The following is a 14,939-nucleotide window of genomic DNA, read 5'->3' as shown; positions in this document are numbered from 1 at the left end:
TACAATAGGCAGCTAGTGGTAAGCTGCTGTATAACACTGGAAGCTCAGCTGGGTTCTCTACGAGGACCTTGGAGGGGCGGGAGGGGGCGGAGTGGGAGGGAGGCCCGAGAGAGGGGATACATGTCTACTTAGGGCTGACTCACTTATACAGCAGAAACTAACAACATTGTAAAACAACTGTATTCAAATTAAAAAAGAAGGCCACAAGTGAATTAGCTAACCTCCCCTCTCCCACAAAGTATAGTGTGCTCTCCATACCAGGCCTTTTTCTTCTAACGTGAAGTATTTAGCCTTGTCAACCATACTCTCCAGGAAAACCCGTGGGAAATGGCAGTTTGTCTCCATTATACTTTTCTCCACCATAACAAAAAACATTTCATAAAAATAAAAACTTAAATAGTATATACTCTCATGAAGTGAAGTGAAGTCGCTCAGTCATGTCCGACTCTTTGCAACCCCATGGATTGTAGCCTACCAGGCTCCTCTATCCATGGGATTTTCCAGGCAAGAATACTGGAATGGGTTGCCATTTCCTTCTCCAGGAGATCTTCCCAAACCAGGGACTGAGCTCGGGTCTCCTGCATTATAGGCAGACACTTTACCATCTGAGCCACCAGGGAAGAGTATATATACTCTCGTAAACCTTCACTATTGTTCTTTGAGTGATATAGTGTGTGTATGTATGTATGTATGTATGTGTGTATATATATATATATATATGCATTAATAAAGTGCTTCCCGGGTGGTGTGGTCTTCCCTGGTGGCTCAGATGGTAAAGAATCTGCCTCCAATGAGGGAGACCTGGGCTTGATCCCTGGGTTGGGAAGATCGCCTGGAGGAGACAGTGGCAACCCACTCCAGTATTCTTGCCTGGAGAATCCCCATGGACAGAGGAGCCTGACAGTCCATGGGGTTGCAGAGAGTTGGACAGGACTGAGCGACTAAGCACAGCGCACACACAGTTGGTGCAAAGGTAAAGAATCCATCTGCCAATGCAGGAGACCTAAGAGATGCAGGTTTGATCCCCAGGTCCAGAAGATCCCCTGGAGGAGGAAACGGCAACCCACTGCAGTATTCTTGTCTGGGAAATCCCATGGACAGAGGAGCTTAGCAGGCTACAGTCCATGGGATCACAAAGAGTCAGACACGACTGAGCACAGTGTGTACATGCATTAATAAACGTATACACATACATGTATAAATGTGTGCATTTACATATATTCATGAGAAATCACATCTGAGAAACATTCGTTGAAAGCAGCTCTATTTCGGGACACCTTTACCCACCCCCCAGCCCCCCTCAATGAATACTGTTGTAGAGATCATCATCTACTTCTCCATCTCAAGAGATGACAGCTAACTTGTTCAGAGGAAGTGCTACAGGGGAACAAAAATCCCAGGCAAATGGAAGCTGGCATGTCATAAATAAGACGAGCCTGGTACCTGATAACTTGTGCAACTCTAATAGGCACGGAAAAGTCCAACCCTTTAAATTATTGTGCAAATTATAACCATCAGCCTTTGTTATGGAGGAGAGTCTTACAGAAGATAAAAATATGACTATGGATCTGAAATGCTAATAAGCTTTCTACGCTGTGGATGGTTTAGTTGTAGAGAGACGAATGCTGGCAGCGGATGAGTAATTGCTCCGCGTGTACTAAACACAACAGAGCTGCACAGAGCTTCATCATGTGTCACCGTTATTTGTTTAAATGAGAAAAATGCTGACAGCAGTTATTGCTATAATCCCCGTATTTATCAGATAGGAAACACTAGTTACTCTTAGCAGGTCTAATCCTGTTGGGAGAATAAAAGTTAGGGAATTTTCAAACTAATTGAAGTATATGTTTCACTGTTCAGAGAAGAGAGATATTAGAAGAAAGGAGGAAACAGAGAGAAAAAGGCTGAACGTTATCAGGTTGACCAAAAAGCCCATTTGAGTTTTTCCCTAAGATGATACAGAGTATTTATTTCTGGTCCACTTTTAACAAAAGGGCTCTAGCTTAAGTCCTAACTTGTTCTTTAGAAAAGGGTTCTAGAGTAGTACTTAACATTCAGCACCATGCCAGCTGCAGCCAGTACCTAACAGCTGTCCCTCTGCTTTTCATCTTCTGATCATTATCAGACTTTCAGGAAGCCCATCAATACCATCCTGCCATGGTTTTTTCTGCAAACCAGTTCTCAGATGTACCTGGGGATGGGTGCATGGGGAGGGTTTCACATGGTTCTCTGAGGCTAAACATGTCACCACAACTGAATGTTCAGTCTTTGGAAGTTCTCTGTAGTGGGATACTCAGATAACTAAATAACCAGATTCAAGGGAAAAAAAGGAGAATCCCTCTTCCTCCTGTAATATTTTCAAACCACACAAAAGTAGTTAAGAGGCTTGCGACTAGATTGTGGTGAACTGTTTTCCAGCGTGATCTCCGTGCCCATTTCCCTGGGCTGTTCTAGCCCGTGTCATGCCTAGTCCAGGCCTGGTTTGCTACACTGAGCAGTTTCATGATCGGGAATTAGCCCAGAGAATGAGTCTACTGAGTTAGCTTCCACAGATAAAGCTCCAAAGAACTATTCTAATACAACTTCATGAGTAGCATGGAATCTTGCTCAATTTAGGGCAAGAGAAAAAAAAAAAATCAAACTGCCCACGAGAAGCAACCACCTCTTATTCACGAACCTCCTTTAACAGACCAGCATCTCCTTAGATCCCTCAGTCCCTCTGATGCGTGTACTTTGCTCTGACACAGCCCCATCTCATTCCACTGTCTACTAAGAAGAGGGGAAAAAAGCCCATTCCGCTTGAAGAAGTGAATCCACCATGTATCCAAGGGGCCATTTCCCATTTGTCTCTTACTAGTCCAGGTAGTCGGAGAAGGCAATGGCAACCCACTCCAGTACTCTTGCCTGGAAAATCCCATGGGTGGAGGAGCCTGGTGGGCTGCAGTCCATGGGGTCGAGAAGAATCAGACATGACTGAGTGACTTCACTTTCACTTTTCACTTTCATGCATCGGAGAAGGAAATGGCAACCCACTCCAGTGTTGTTGCCTGGAGAATCCCAGGGACGGCGAAGCCTGGTGGGCTTCCGTCTATGGGGTCGCACAGAGTTGGACACGACTGAAGCAACTTAGCAGCAGCAGCAGTCCAGGTAGTAGAGGAGAGTGAAGAAGCTGGCTTGAAACTCAGCATTAGAAAAAATAAGATTATGGAATCTAGTACCTAGTACCACCACTTCCTGGCAAATAGAAGGGGAAAAAAGTGGAAGCAACAGATTTTATTTTTTGGGGCCCCAAAATGAATCCACTATGGTGGATAGTGACTGCAGCCATAAAATTAAAAGACGTTTGCTCCTTTGAAGGAAAGCTATGACAAACCTAGACAGCAAGGATCAATTAAAATTTAAAAACAGAGATGTCATTCTGCCAACAAAAGTAGCGGAAGCTATGGTTTTTCTAGTAATCATGTACAGATGTGAGAGCTGGACCATAAGGAAAGCTGAGCGCCAAAGAATGCTTTCAAATTGTGGTGCTGGAGAAGACTCTTGAGAGCCCCAAGGAGGTCAAACTAGTCAATTCTAAAGGAAATCAACCCTGAATATTCATTGGAAGGATTGATGCTGAAACTCTAATACTTTGGCCATCTGATTCGAAGAGCCAGCTCTTTGGAAAACACCTTGATGCCTGGAAAGATTGAGGGCAGGAGGAGAAGGGGGCGATAGAGAAAGAGATGGTTAGATGCCATTACCAATTCAATGGACATGAATTTGAGCACGCTCCAGGAGACAGTGAAGGAGAGGGAAGAAGGGTATGCTGTAATCCATGGGGATGCACAGAATTGGACATGATTGGTGACTGAACAACAACAGGAAGCCAAGGTTTAGAGCCCAGAAAGTAGACTCAAACAGTAAGCTTCCCCAAATTTTGAAGAACATATCATTCTTGACTAATCATTATATCATTTGTATGTCCCTTTACTTCTATTAATGTCATCATATCCATCATCTTAAAACCATGGTGTTACTAGTCCTATTATTTTGCTGCAGGTCCCGTATCATAAGAAAAAGATCAAAGACACAGTTGACAACATACATTATTTTAAAACATTGTACTGAGACCTCAGATATGCTTGCTACTTTGCCAGGCGCTGAAGATACTGTGACAAAGCAAATGATGAAGATTCTCGTTCTCAAGGAGCTGTGGATAGAGCAGGAGACACTTCAACCTGCCCGAACGTTGGAGTGTGACAAATTCTACAAGAGGAGAAGCACAGGTTGCCAAAGATCACACAAGATAAGCTTTTAACCTCTCTATAGCACCACCAAAAGCTTCTAGGGTGGGCGCCATTCTACCTACAACCTGAAGGCCCAGTATTTAGCTCAGGGTCTAGGGCAAGGCTCTAGTAAAGACACATGAATCTGATCCGTATTTGAAGTTTTAAAATTTTGAGATGCAAAGAAGCCTTTAGATGGAACTGTGCTTCCATTTCTTAAGGGAGCTTACACATCTTCAGGCCAACATGCTACACTGAAAGTAGCAAATTAAATGGAGCTAATTGAAAGGTAGATCCATATTTCATTTTACTGGCAGATGCTTAATTAGGGCTAAATGTCTTTTGCCACTTTATCCTAGCAACAAGATTAAAATGTATTTTGATAAAAAAAAAAAATCCTCCTTTGAAAGTGCACTATGCCTAATGAATACTCTTTAGTTTCCCCTGGATAATAACCACTCCACGTATCCCTCAGAAGTATGGCAAGTTCAGTCTTAAGTACAGAAACTAAGAATACACCCAAGCTCTCCAGTTTCGTCCTCACCGGAGATTAGAATTAATCATCACAGAGGTGTCTGGCAGAGGAAAGTAAATTAACTCGATAGTGTGGTCTGATAACAGACAGAAGGGAAACTTAAGAGGCAGGAGTAGGGAAGGGAGAGTTATTTAGAGGACAGGACCCCTGAATGACTTACTCAGACCTCACACTCACAGCTTGTGGGTAACCCACTCATGATTTCCAACCCTGTTGCCCCAGTCAATGGCTTTTCATTCCTGCAGACACTACAACAACTTCCTGGTAGTAAATCATCCTGAGATTATCCCACCAATTCTATCTCCCTAGGTGATACCAGGGGCTCTGGGAATCACCAAGACAAAATGTGTATCAATGCAGTGAATCCTAGGCAAATGAGATGTCATTCCATGAAAGACAACTCTTTACCTATTAATAATACAGATGCTGGGAAAGATTGAGGACAAGAGAAGAGGGTGGCAGAGGATGAGATGCTTGGATGGCATCACTGACTCAACGGACATGAGTGTGAGCAAGCTCTGGGAGATGGTTAAGGACAGGGAAGCCTCAGGTGCTGCGATTCATGGGGTCGCAAAGAGTCAGACATGACTTAGTGAATGAACAACAACATACCAGCACTTTTTGGAACTGCAAAAGTTCATAATTTTCTATTTGTTTTTAGAAGCATAGAAACTACTACTGCGTCTATTTAAACATTGGTAATACTGTAAAACACAATGAAATGTTTTACAACTGAAAAGATAAAATAACACACAATTTTAGCAGTTTTATATTTATCATTTTGAAGGCTAACCTCGACTGGGAATTTGCTATATACCAGACCTTGAGCTAAGTATGTCACACACATTAGGTTCTACCACCCCTACTATAGTTTCCAGAGTAGATACAATTATAACTGCCATGTTATACAAGGCAAAGCTGAAGTGAAAGGATACTAAGCAACATACCTACCTTAAGAAAGTCTGTAAATGGATAAACAGATCTCAAAAATGGTAGGTGTCATACTGCACTAATATTGACACTCTTAACCACAGGACTATCCTCAGTTTCTAAAATATCTTTATAATTCCCACTTCGCATAAAGAAACACACTTCTAAATGCTGTATGAACAGAAAAGACTATAAAAGTCCAAAGATACTGCTTAAGAATTTAGGGTTTAGAACAAATATCGGGCTGATATCGTGATTTGCCATTAAATTATATAAGATGGTTAGCTGCCTTCTGTCTCTGCTATGAATGAAATGATATTAAACAGCTTTTTTTTGGTAGGACAGATTTAAATTAGACACACAAGACAAGGTCTGCATGTTCTGTCACAAATTTTGGGAAGGAATTCATAATATTTTCCCGAACACCTTTTTAGAATAGGTGGGTCCTCTCTGAGAAACAGAGTAATGAACAGGATAAAACCTGGGTGGGGTGGAAGAATGTTTCTATAAACGTGAGTTTTAAACCAACAAACTGGCAATGGAACAGTTGAGAGATGGATTTTTCTGTGTTCTGTGGTCTCAAATATATGCTTCCCAAATGTATCCTGGTGATTTGTGAACACTGAAGGTAACTTCAAATTAATGGTTTTCTGGAAGATACTATATCCAAATCCCCATCACCGGCATAGCAAAGTTCTTAGATATAAATTTTAAAGATTTAATACATTTTTATTTCTGTTCTTCTCCCTTTTCTCAACACAATCCATTAACCTCTTCTCCCCAGAGAGTGACTCCAGTTCTTTATGAAGGAAATCTCTCAGTGAAATCCCTGAAATGATATTCTTTAAGAAGAAAAATATTAGTTTACTGGAGTTGAGACTTTTCCCATAATGCATTGAAATACACATTATTTCACTCATTAGAGTTCGATATCTCCAAGGCAGAATAAGAACCAGGGAGGCTTGTTAAGGGAACTCCGTTTTTATTGAACAATAAAGAAGTAGCTAAGCTTATTGATAACTCAAGCTTCCCACAGGCTACATTATCCTGCTTGCCAAGGATGAGTTTTCCTGGTTATTGTTCTTCTCTGTGTATGTGTGTGTGCACACACACTTGCTTATTATATTAAAACTCTTAATTTCTGGGTTATTGGAACAATCCACCCTTTTCTCAGGGGCACGATGCCTGAACTGGGACTGCCTCTCAACTCCAGATGTTAACTGAAGAAAAATAAAGGAAAAAGACTTCCCATATTTCCAAATGAAATGAGGCAGAACAAATGAAAGGGGATTGCTTGGCTTGTGCAGAGAACTACAAGTGTACATTACTAAGAGGTATAGCCATGTCTGTGCAAACACAGTAACTCATGTCAAATAAATTGTGCCTTTTGCAGGAAAGAACTCTTGCTCTGGGTTTTCCAAGCTAAATTGCATGAAAACACACAATCCTTTTTCTTCTTATTTGAACTGTTAGATGACGGGGCCAAATTACCAGAAAAGACCAAAGGCAGTTTGCAGCCTTTAACAACTGAAAGGACTTATTGCTTCCAATTTGGAAATACAAAAGATTCTGTGTGGACTCCCAACACTCCCAGGTCCTATGCATTTCCCATTAGTTCAGTGAAGAAAGAAAACCTGTAAGTAAAAAGGATATCAAAGTTCTCTGGGATTAAAAAATGGAGACCATGTTGGCCAAAGATATTGAAGCAGATACTTTTCAACTTCTTAACAGCATGGATAATTCTCTGCTGCTGCTGCTGCTGCTGCTGCTGCGTCGCGTCAGTCTACCCCTGGTCAAATGTGGTCCCACTGTTCTTGGTCTCCTGGTGTCATTCACTCCCCCTGGACTGGCAGGAACTATTTTTCAGACCCCATCAAAAGCCATTAAGGCTGTAAGGTAGCCAACTCCTGTTCTCCAGCTCCACAGTGAAGAAACCCAAGGGAGGGGTAATGCATCTATTTTTCAATACCTGAGGCCATTTTGTTTCCAACCTTAATTGCACTTGTGCATTAGTTTGGGCTCTAATATCTCCACTCATCTTGCTCCAGTGTCCACTTTTCCACTGAACACAGAGCTTAGGAAACATAATTGCAGTGTTCGGTAGACAGCGATTTTCATTAAGCACACAGAAGAAAAAAAACAGTTTTAGGGAGAGACATTTCTTTTCTATTGATTCAATCAAAATAACTTGGAAGAAAAGGTTGTGCTTATTAAATTCTTTTCAAAAGGTAGTTGTTAAAATTTAAGTTCTTTCTCAAACGCTTGTTTTTTAAAATCAGTGTATAATCTCTTCAGATTTTGTCATTTATGATTTTTTTTTGTTCTTCCCAGTTCCTTTGAAATTTGTGACTTTTATTGGTCTTTTTTAATTTTATTTTTTTTTTAAAGGAAGCAAAGGCAGAGACTTTTACATGGAGGCAGAGAATGTAATCAACGCCGCTGTCTTCAAGACATGGAGTTGCCTAGCAATGAGAAAGGAATTAAAAGCAGGAAGCAATGACAAAACTGAATGTTGTGAAATTACAAGAGGGTAGAGTGTTAAATGGGCCTGCAATATTTATCAAGAGGTTTTTAAATGAGAATGGATATAGGATTTTCTAGCAGTAGTATAAAATAATAGCTGACCATTTTTCAATGTTCTTCCTATCTGTTATTTGCAGCAGTTTACCCAAAGGTTTTCTGCTATTTTCAGTTCATTACTGGCAAAATCTAGGACAGAAATGTCTGAGGAAAAAACACACAACCCTATGGAGCCACTAGTATCTGAGTCCCCCTCCAGTTGGACTAGCTGAGTTTAAGAGACATATACCTTCCATATTTCACATTGTTCTATAGGCTTTTGTCCTATGGGCAATGCTGTTCCCTTTGTTGCTCTCTCCCCAAATATCAAGAGTTTTCTTGGAAGTCTTCATGCAAAGGTAAATTGAGATTGCTGTTTGTGACTCAAACTCTCTTAACACCAGATTTATTCACCTAGGTCTCTCCATGATCCCAATCTTTGGAACACAGAAGCAAAAACTTTCCCAATACGAAGATTCAGTTTGTTCTTTTCATTGGTTTTGATTTTTGCCAAACCCTTCTTTAAAGGAGGAAACTACACCTGGAATCCTGGAAATGTCTCTATACCTTTAATTGTTACCAACTTCTATCAGTGCTGGATATACAACATAAAATAAGGGATTAGCCCTTGGAGACATGGCTGAGATGGAAAGGAACAGACAAACTCCAGTGGAATAGCGATAAGGATTATACTTGGGAAATTAAACATTAAACAGTTTGATGATAGAAAATGCTGAGACAGGTAATGAAACCCATCCTGGTGTCAGTAAGGAAATTTGTCAATATTTTGATTGGGAAGGAGACCATAGGAATCTGTATGGTCCTTTATAGTACCAAGGAAACATATCCATAGTGAAGATCAGGAGATCTGGGTTCTAGCAATAGCTATGCCAAGAACTACTTGTGTTTCTTGGAACCTTTTATTTTAATAAACAAAACAGAGCTGTTATGTTGACCACTGAGATCCCTTCCCATCCTCACATTGAGAAACTGGAATTCTAAGCATGCTTTTGGTCTGAAGAATAGTATATCTAAAACAAGCACTTCTGTTTTCTTCCTCATTCTAATTCCAAAGTGGAATGATTAGGGAATTGTGATTCTCTACCTTTTGATACATTTATGCTACAAACCCAAATTAGCTCAGAACTGCATAATCGTTAGCACTGTTGATATATATGTTCAGTTCTTTGCCTCCTTCATTGTTCCTAGGCAGAGACAGATTAATATCTGAAGATCTTTATGGAATGATTTTCACCCTCTGCTTTGGAACACAGCATACCCTGCTTACTTCCTTGTTGGGTGCAGATGTTCCTCTTCTGACTCCTCAGGAGGTGTGTCTGCGTCTCTAGGTCCATTTTCTTGTCATATTGCCCATTCTCTCTTGACAACTCCTCCATCTCCATGGGTTCACTCTTTACGATGAGGGCCTTAGTTCCAGATCTATATCTCTTCATTATCCCGTAAGTATTTCAAGTATAGTTTGTTCAAACAATGATCTCAGACTTTTCTCCTTGCTAATGTGATTACTAATATTAATTGCATAACCCTTTTCCTTCTGTTAAGAGATTCATTTTTATTTCTCCATTCATTCAATCATTCAGCTATTAAGTCCGATTTGTGACACTGCTTGTCACATTAGCTATCTAGTTATTTCTGTGGCCATTTCTCAAGAAGCAGACCTTACTTTCTCAGCTGAATTACTCAAGTCTCTTAACTTCTCCATTCCTGCTTCTCCTTACCATCCCAAAGGCTTGTTCCAGATTCATCTTTTGAAGTATAGTTTCAAAGCCATTGCATTCCTGTATGTCAATATAATCAATCCCTACCATTAAGAAAATATCCATAAAATTGAGTAAAGGACTTCTTGCTCTGATATTTGAGGTCTTTCATGCCACTAATTCAGCTGTTTTCCAGCTATCAACTGCTATCTCCTGTATCAATTTTATATTTCAACCAAACCAAACTAAGTAGAACACACACTCAGCTTTCTTTCATTTGCTAATATTGACCTCTGAGACCCCTCTCTCTTCAATAGAGTGTAGCATCAATTATGCTTAATAGAATCACATATTCAATGCTCCTTTCAAATGCTATGCCTTCCACACCTTTCCTGAGAGTCCCAGTTAGACATGATTTTTTAAAATCCTCCCTAGCACCATCTACTTCTCTTTAGACATTTATCATAACTTCATTTGCACTTATACTGGTCATAATATATTAGTAGCTTATAATAGGTCATACCTATTAGTAGGTATGAAGGTCTACATCAGAGTTTGCCTCCTCCCCTTCCTGGAAAACTCTGAAAGACTTAGCTTAGTGTACTAATCAGGACTGGTATATAGTTAATAAATTAAGCTGATACAACTTCCTAATTATTCATGACTTTATTTATTCCAAATCTGACATCTAGTAAGTTTAGAACTAATAAAAATCAATAACATAGAGTAACATCAAATTGGATTTAGGATGAGGCTAAATTTTCTGTTAGTCTGAGAAGCCAAAGTTCAAAAGCATATACTGTTTTTATTATATGCTAAAATATAAAAGTAATACATTTTGAAAGTTTTGAGTCAAATGATCTTATTTAGATATCCAGCACAAGCAAGCCCACAGTTCACTTAATCTCTTTGAGCCTCCGTTCCCTTATTTATAAGAAGGCAATAACAGCATTATTTATCCCAGAGGGCTGTTGAGAAGACAGTAGGATAATGTGTATCAGAAGCTTAGATAAGGTCTGGTTAAATAGTAAGTGCTCAATAAATATTAGCTAATATGATCACTATTCTCATCATCACTCCTCACCAGACAAATCAGCCAGCTAATAAAGATGGTCCTGAAATTCTTTTATACAGGAGATCCTATTCAAATCTGGTCTTCTAATGTGAACTTCTTTATCATTACACAGTAATCAAAAGAACTCAGACGACTCAGAAACCATCAGCTGTAAAGAATGAAGCATACAAGAATAATAGCCAGGAAGAAAGATTAGAGAAACTGAATTTAGGCTGCTTAAAAGGGTGCTTCTTGAAAGATTTATGTCATGAAAAAAATATTCAGAATTCAGAAAATGAAAACAGTGACTGCCTGATTTTATTTCCAGGGAGAATATTAACTTTTATACAAAATTAGGTCTTAATGTGATATAGAGCAGGAAAATAAAAAATGTTCGTCTACCATATTGGAGTAGACCAGCAGGAGTGTTGTGGGGTCATTTCAAGACACGACTTCCTCTTATATTCCTCGGATACTGTTAACATGACTTCACTCAAATAAGGTGTCTGACTTAACACAGGTTTCCCCAGTCATATTGACAGAAAAATCTGAGAAGCTACCACAGATTCTTCCGTTGCTTCCCATTCTTACCTGAACTCTCATCCAGACTCTCCTCAGAGACATGCTCATTCTGATGGACCCACTCGCCGTTGCATTTGAAGAATATCTGCATGGCTGGCCTTGCTTTGCACCTCAGTGCAATGGGGTTGCTCTTGATGATATAAGCATCGTCTGGCTCCTCTATGAAATGAGGCAGAGTCCCAGGAGCCGATGGGATGGAGTCAGGGAGGACTTCACCACTGTCGGTTCCTGTGAAATGGAAGGAGGTGTCAGAACAGTCTACATTGGCAGCACCTGCATCCGGGTGAGAAACACAACCGGCTCTAAGAATCTGTACTGGAAAACTCTGCATCCTAATCAGCACGCCCGCAAGGCCTATGCAGAGGAATTAGTGTCTAGAGATTGAATTCGTGTGATAGGGTACCTTTAGCCTAACACACATCCAGGGTTATTGGACAACTGAAGGTAATGAATAGGAGCCCTCCTCTAACTACAGCTTTTAATCTTTATATTTTTGTTGACAGAACTGAGAGAGATACCTGTGGCTGAATCTTGAGATTCAGCCTGGTGAGTGGTTACCTCGAAGTATTCAATGAGGGCCCCCAGCTGCCTCAAAATGCTGAAATAATGGAGGGAATAGATCTGGTTCTCCCATACATGAGTATGAATAATGGTGATGTTGGTGGAGAATGGTCGGTCATAAGACATGTCCAAAGGATTGGCAACTGTCCACTTTCTTTACCTATGAACCTTGGAGACTGGTGTTCAACCTTGGATATAGTTTCATTTCCAAACTTACCAAACCTTCTAAAGGGAATGTGTATTTCTTCTGCTTGTCTTAGACCATCATTCCCTGCCCCAACATTTCCACCCATGGATGACTTCATTTTGAAGGCTAGGAACCAAAACAAATCACTAACAAGCTATAGTTTAAGACCTATAGTTACATTTGCTCAAAGTGAAATAAATATGTCTCCCCAAGTATAGGAAAGTGATGAGTGGAGAGAAATAATACGAAAAGGAAAAAGCAGGAGCCAAGACCTTGCTCCATTGCCGCTTTACTCTATTTAGCAAGGACTTGAGCCCCAGGAAACTAGCACACGGCCAAGGGAAGAAAGACATAACTACTGAGCAATGTGGAGCATAACCAAGAAGAACCCTATTTTGTGCCTTCCCATGGCATTCCGGAGAAAGAACAAGCAAATACCAAGTATTGGTATTGATCTTCAATACCAAGATCAACTCTGCCCAAGAGAGGGTTTCTCTCATTCAAAGCAAACCAGTCTTTATGACAAGCTTGAGAAAAGGGACCTAATGAAACCAGCAGAACAAAATCCAGGTTATCAGGAGAGAGTCTGGAGGCCAGGAGGTGTCTGTGTCCTAACTTGGCTTCTTGGGTGCCATCATTGTAATTCTGAACAAACACAGACATTTCTATACACTGGAGTCAAGAAGCTAAATGACTAAGCACTCTCAAGGGTAAACAAAACTCACAACATTAGGTGGAATGTCCTTTTTAAGAGCCTGTAGTGGGTATCATCAAAGACAAAAGCACATAGGAGGAATGAATGCCTGTAATTTTGTGTTTGTGTAAAGAAAAAAGAAATAAAAGGCACTGAGTTATGGGAAAGACTGTTCACCAACAGGAATACATAAGTACTACACCACTGAAATAAATTAAACACAAGAGCTTGATTCTCCAAACTATTTTTTCATTAAATATATCAAATCAAGGTGTGTGGGGGGGTTCACATATTAAAGAGCTTGAGATTTATAAGTTTTCAAATACATTTGTAACAGAAAAGTTAACTCATGTTAATAGAAAAGTTAACTCACAAGATGAAAAAACCATCATTAAAGCCAATATTCCAAATAATGAGAGAGCAAACAGTTTAAGCCATAAAAGTTTGATAAACTCCTTCAAAAAATAAAATATGTATCTATCACATGGAAAAAGAAGGGTTTCAGGAGAGAATCTGAGAAGTGTTTTTTTTTTTTTAATGTTTTAAATTATATTTACAATGGGCTTCACAAAATATGTCACATATTAATTCATTTTGTTATTGACTGCTCAAACAATTTCCATCTTCAATAAATACCAAGTCTCCTCAGGCTTCTGTAAATCCATGCACTAGAGGAAATGGCAGAGGTATTAAAAGATTTTATATGGGCATCAAACAGCTCACACTCCCATCAGGGGTTTGAGTTTTGTCCAAAGTAATTCACTGATACAGAAAAGGGTCACCCGAAGAACAAATACAAAGCCCCAAAGTGGTAGCCCAAGTGAACACAGGTGTGCATTACCCGCTGCTGTTCAGTTAGTATCAATAACAATGCATAAATGTGAGAAGAGACTACTGAAATGGGGTGTGGGCACAGAAAACACTTTCTAAGTAAACAGACAATATTAAACCAGCCTAAGTAAAATGACTGGAATATAAGATAAATCGCGCTTTAACCATCTGAGCCCCAAAACACACAGAGATCTGAAAGCAATTAGGATAGCTTCCTGCTACTTTAATAAGATAAAATAGTTCAGCCTTCAGAGAGTAGAAGAGTGGAACGGGAAAGGCTGCTTGAAGTGTCCTGGCTGTTCCGAGGACGTCCATTAAGAATCAATCAACCTTAATTATAAAATAGAAACGGACTCATAGACAGAGGTAACAAAGTTACGGTTACCACAGGGGATATGGCAGGGTATAAACTAGGAGTTCAGGATTAATGGATATACACGACTGTATAAAAAATAGATAAACAGTAAGGACCTACAGAACAGCACAGGGAACTATGTTCAATACCTTTTAACAGCCAACCTAGAATGGCAAAGAATCGTGGTACAGGGCAGTAATATGTATGTGTACACGCACACACACACACACAACTGAATCACCCTGCTGTACACTTGAAACTAACACAACACTAACTAAACTTCAATTTTTAAAAAAAGGAAAAGAAATTAAAAGAATCAATCAATCTCAACGTTCAGAGGAGGAAAAAAAAAGGCTGAATGTAGCATTCTATCTTAACTATTATTGAAGCCACATAAATATCATGTATATTTATGGAAAAGGCCAGGTTTCAGGAAAACAAAAAGCAACAACAACAACGAAAGTCAATTTGTGCTGGTAAGAGTGGAGAGGTGAGAGATTGTAGGCATACATTTGTACACATATTACCATTTCTTTGCATCCTTCTGACAAAAAATGAAGTGAAAACAGAAGAGCGCTAGTGGTTAAAAAAAAAAATCTGCCTGTGAATGCAGGACACTTAAGAGACTACAGGTTCAATTCCTGGGTCGGGAAGATGCCCTGAAG

At 39.8% G+C, this 14,939-nt stretch overlaps 1 protein-coding gene across 1 annotated transcript in view; it reads right to left on the bottom strand.

Moving 5' to 3' along the window:
- UNC5D (unc-5 netrin receptor D) overlaps positions 1 to 14,939 on the bottom strand; it is a 643,560-nt gene that overhangs the window by 276,507 nt on the left and 352,114 nt on the right. The window contains exon 2 of the mRNA XM_061404454.1: positions 11,656 to 11,874. Coding sequence (XP_061260438.1) covers positions 11,656 to 11,874 — 219 coding nt within the window. The remainder of the gene's footprint in view (positions 1 to 11,655; positions 11,875 to 14,939) is intronic.

The sequence above is a fragment of the Bos javanicus genome, chromosome 27, assembly GCF_032452875.1.
Source record: "Bos javanicus breed banteng chromosome 27, ARS-OSU_banteng_1.0, whole genome shotgun sequence".
Classification (NCBI taxonomy): Eukaryota; Metazoa; Chordata; class Mammalia; order Artiodactyla; family Bovidae; genus Bos; species Bos javanicus.
Note: the sequence above shows the minus strand (reverse complement) of the source record. Positions and strands in the feature narration are given on the sequence as shown.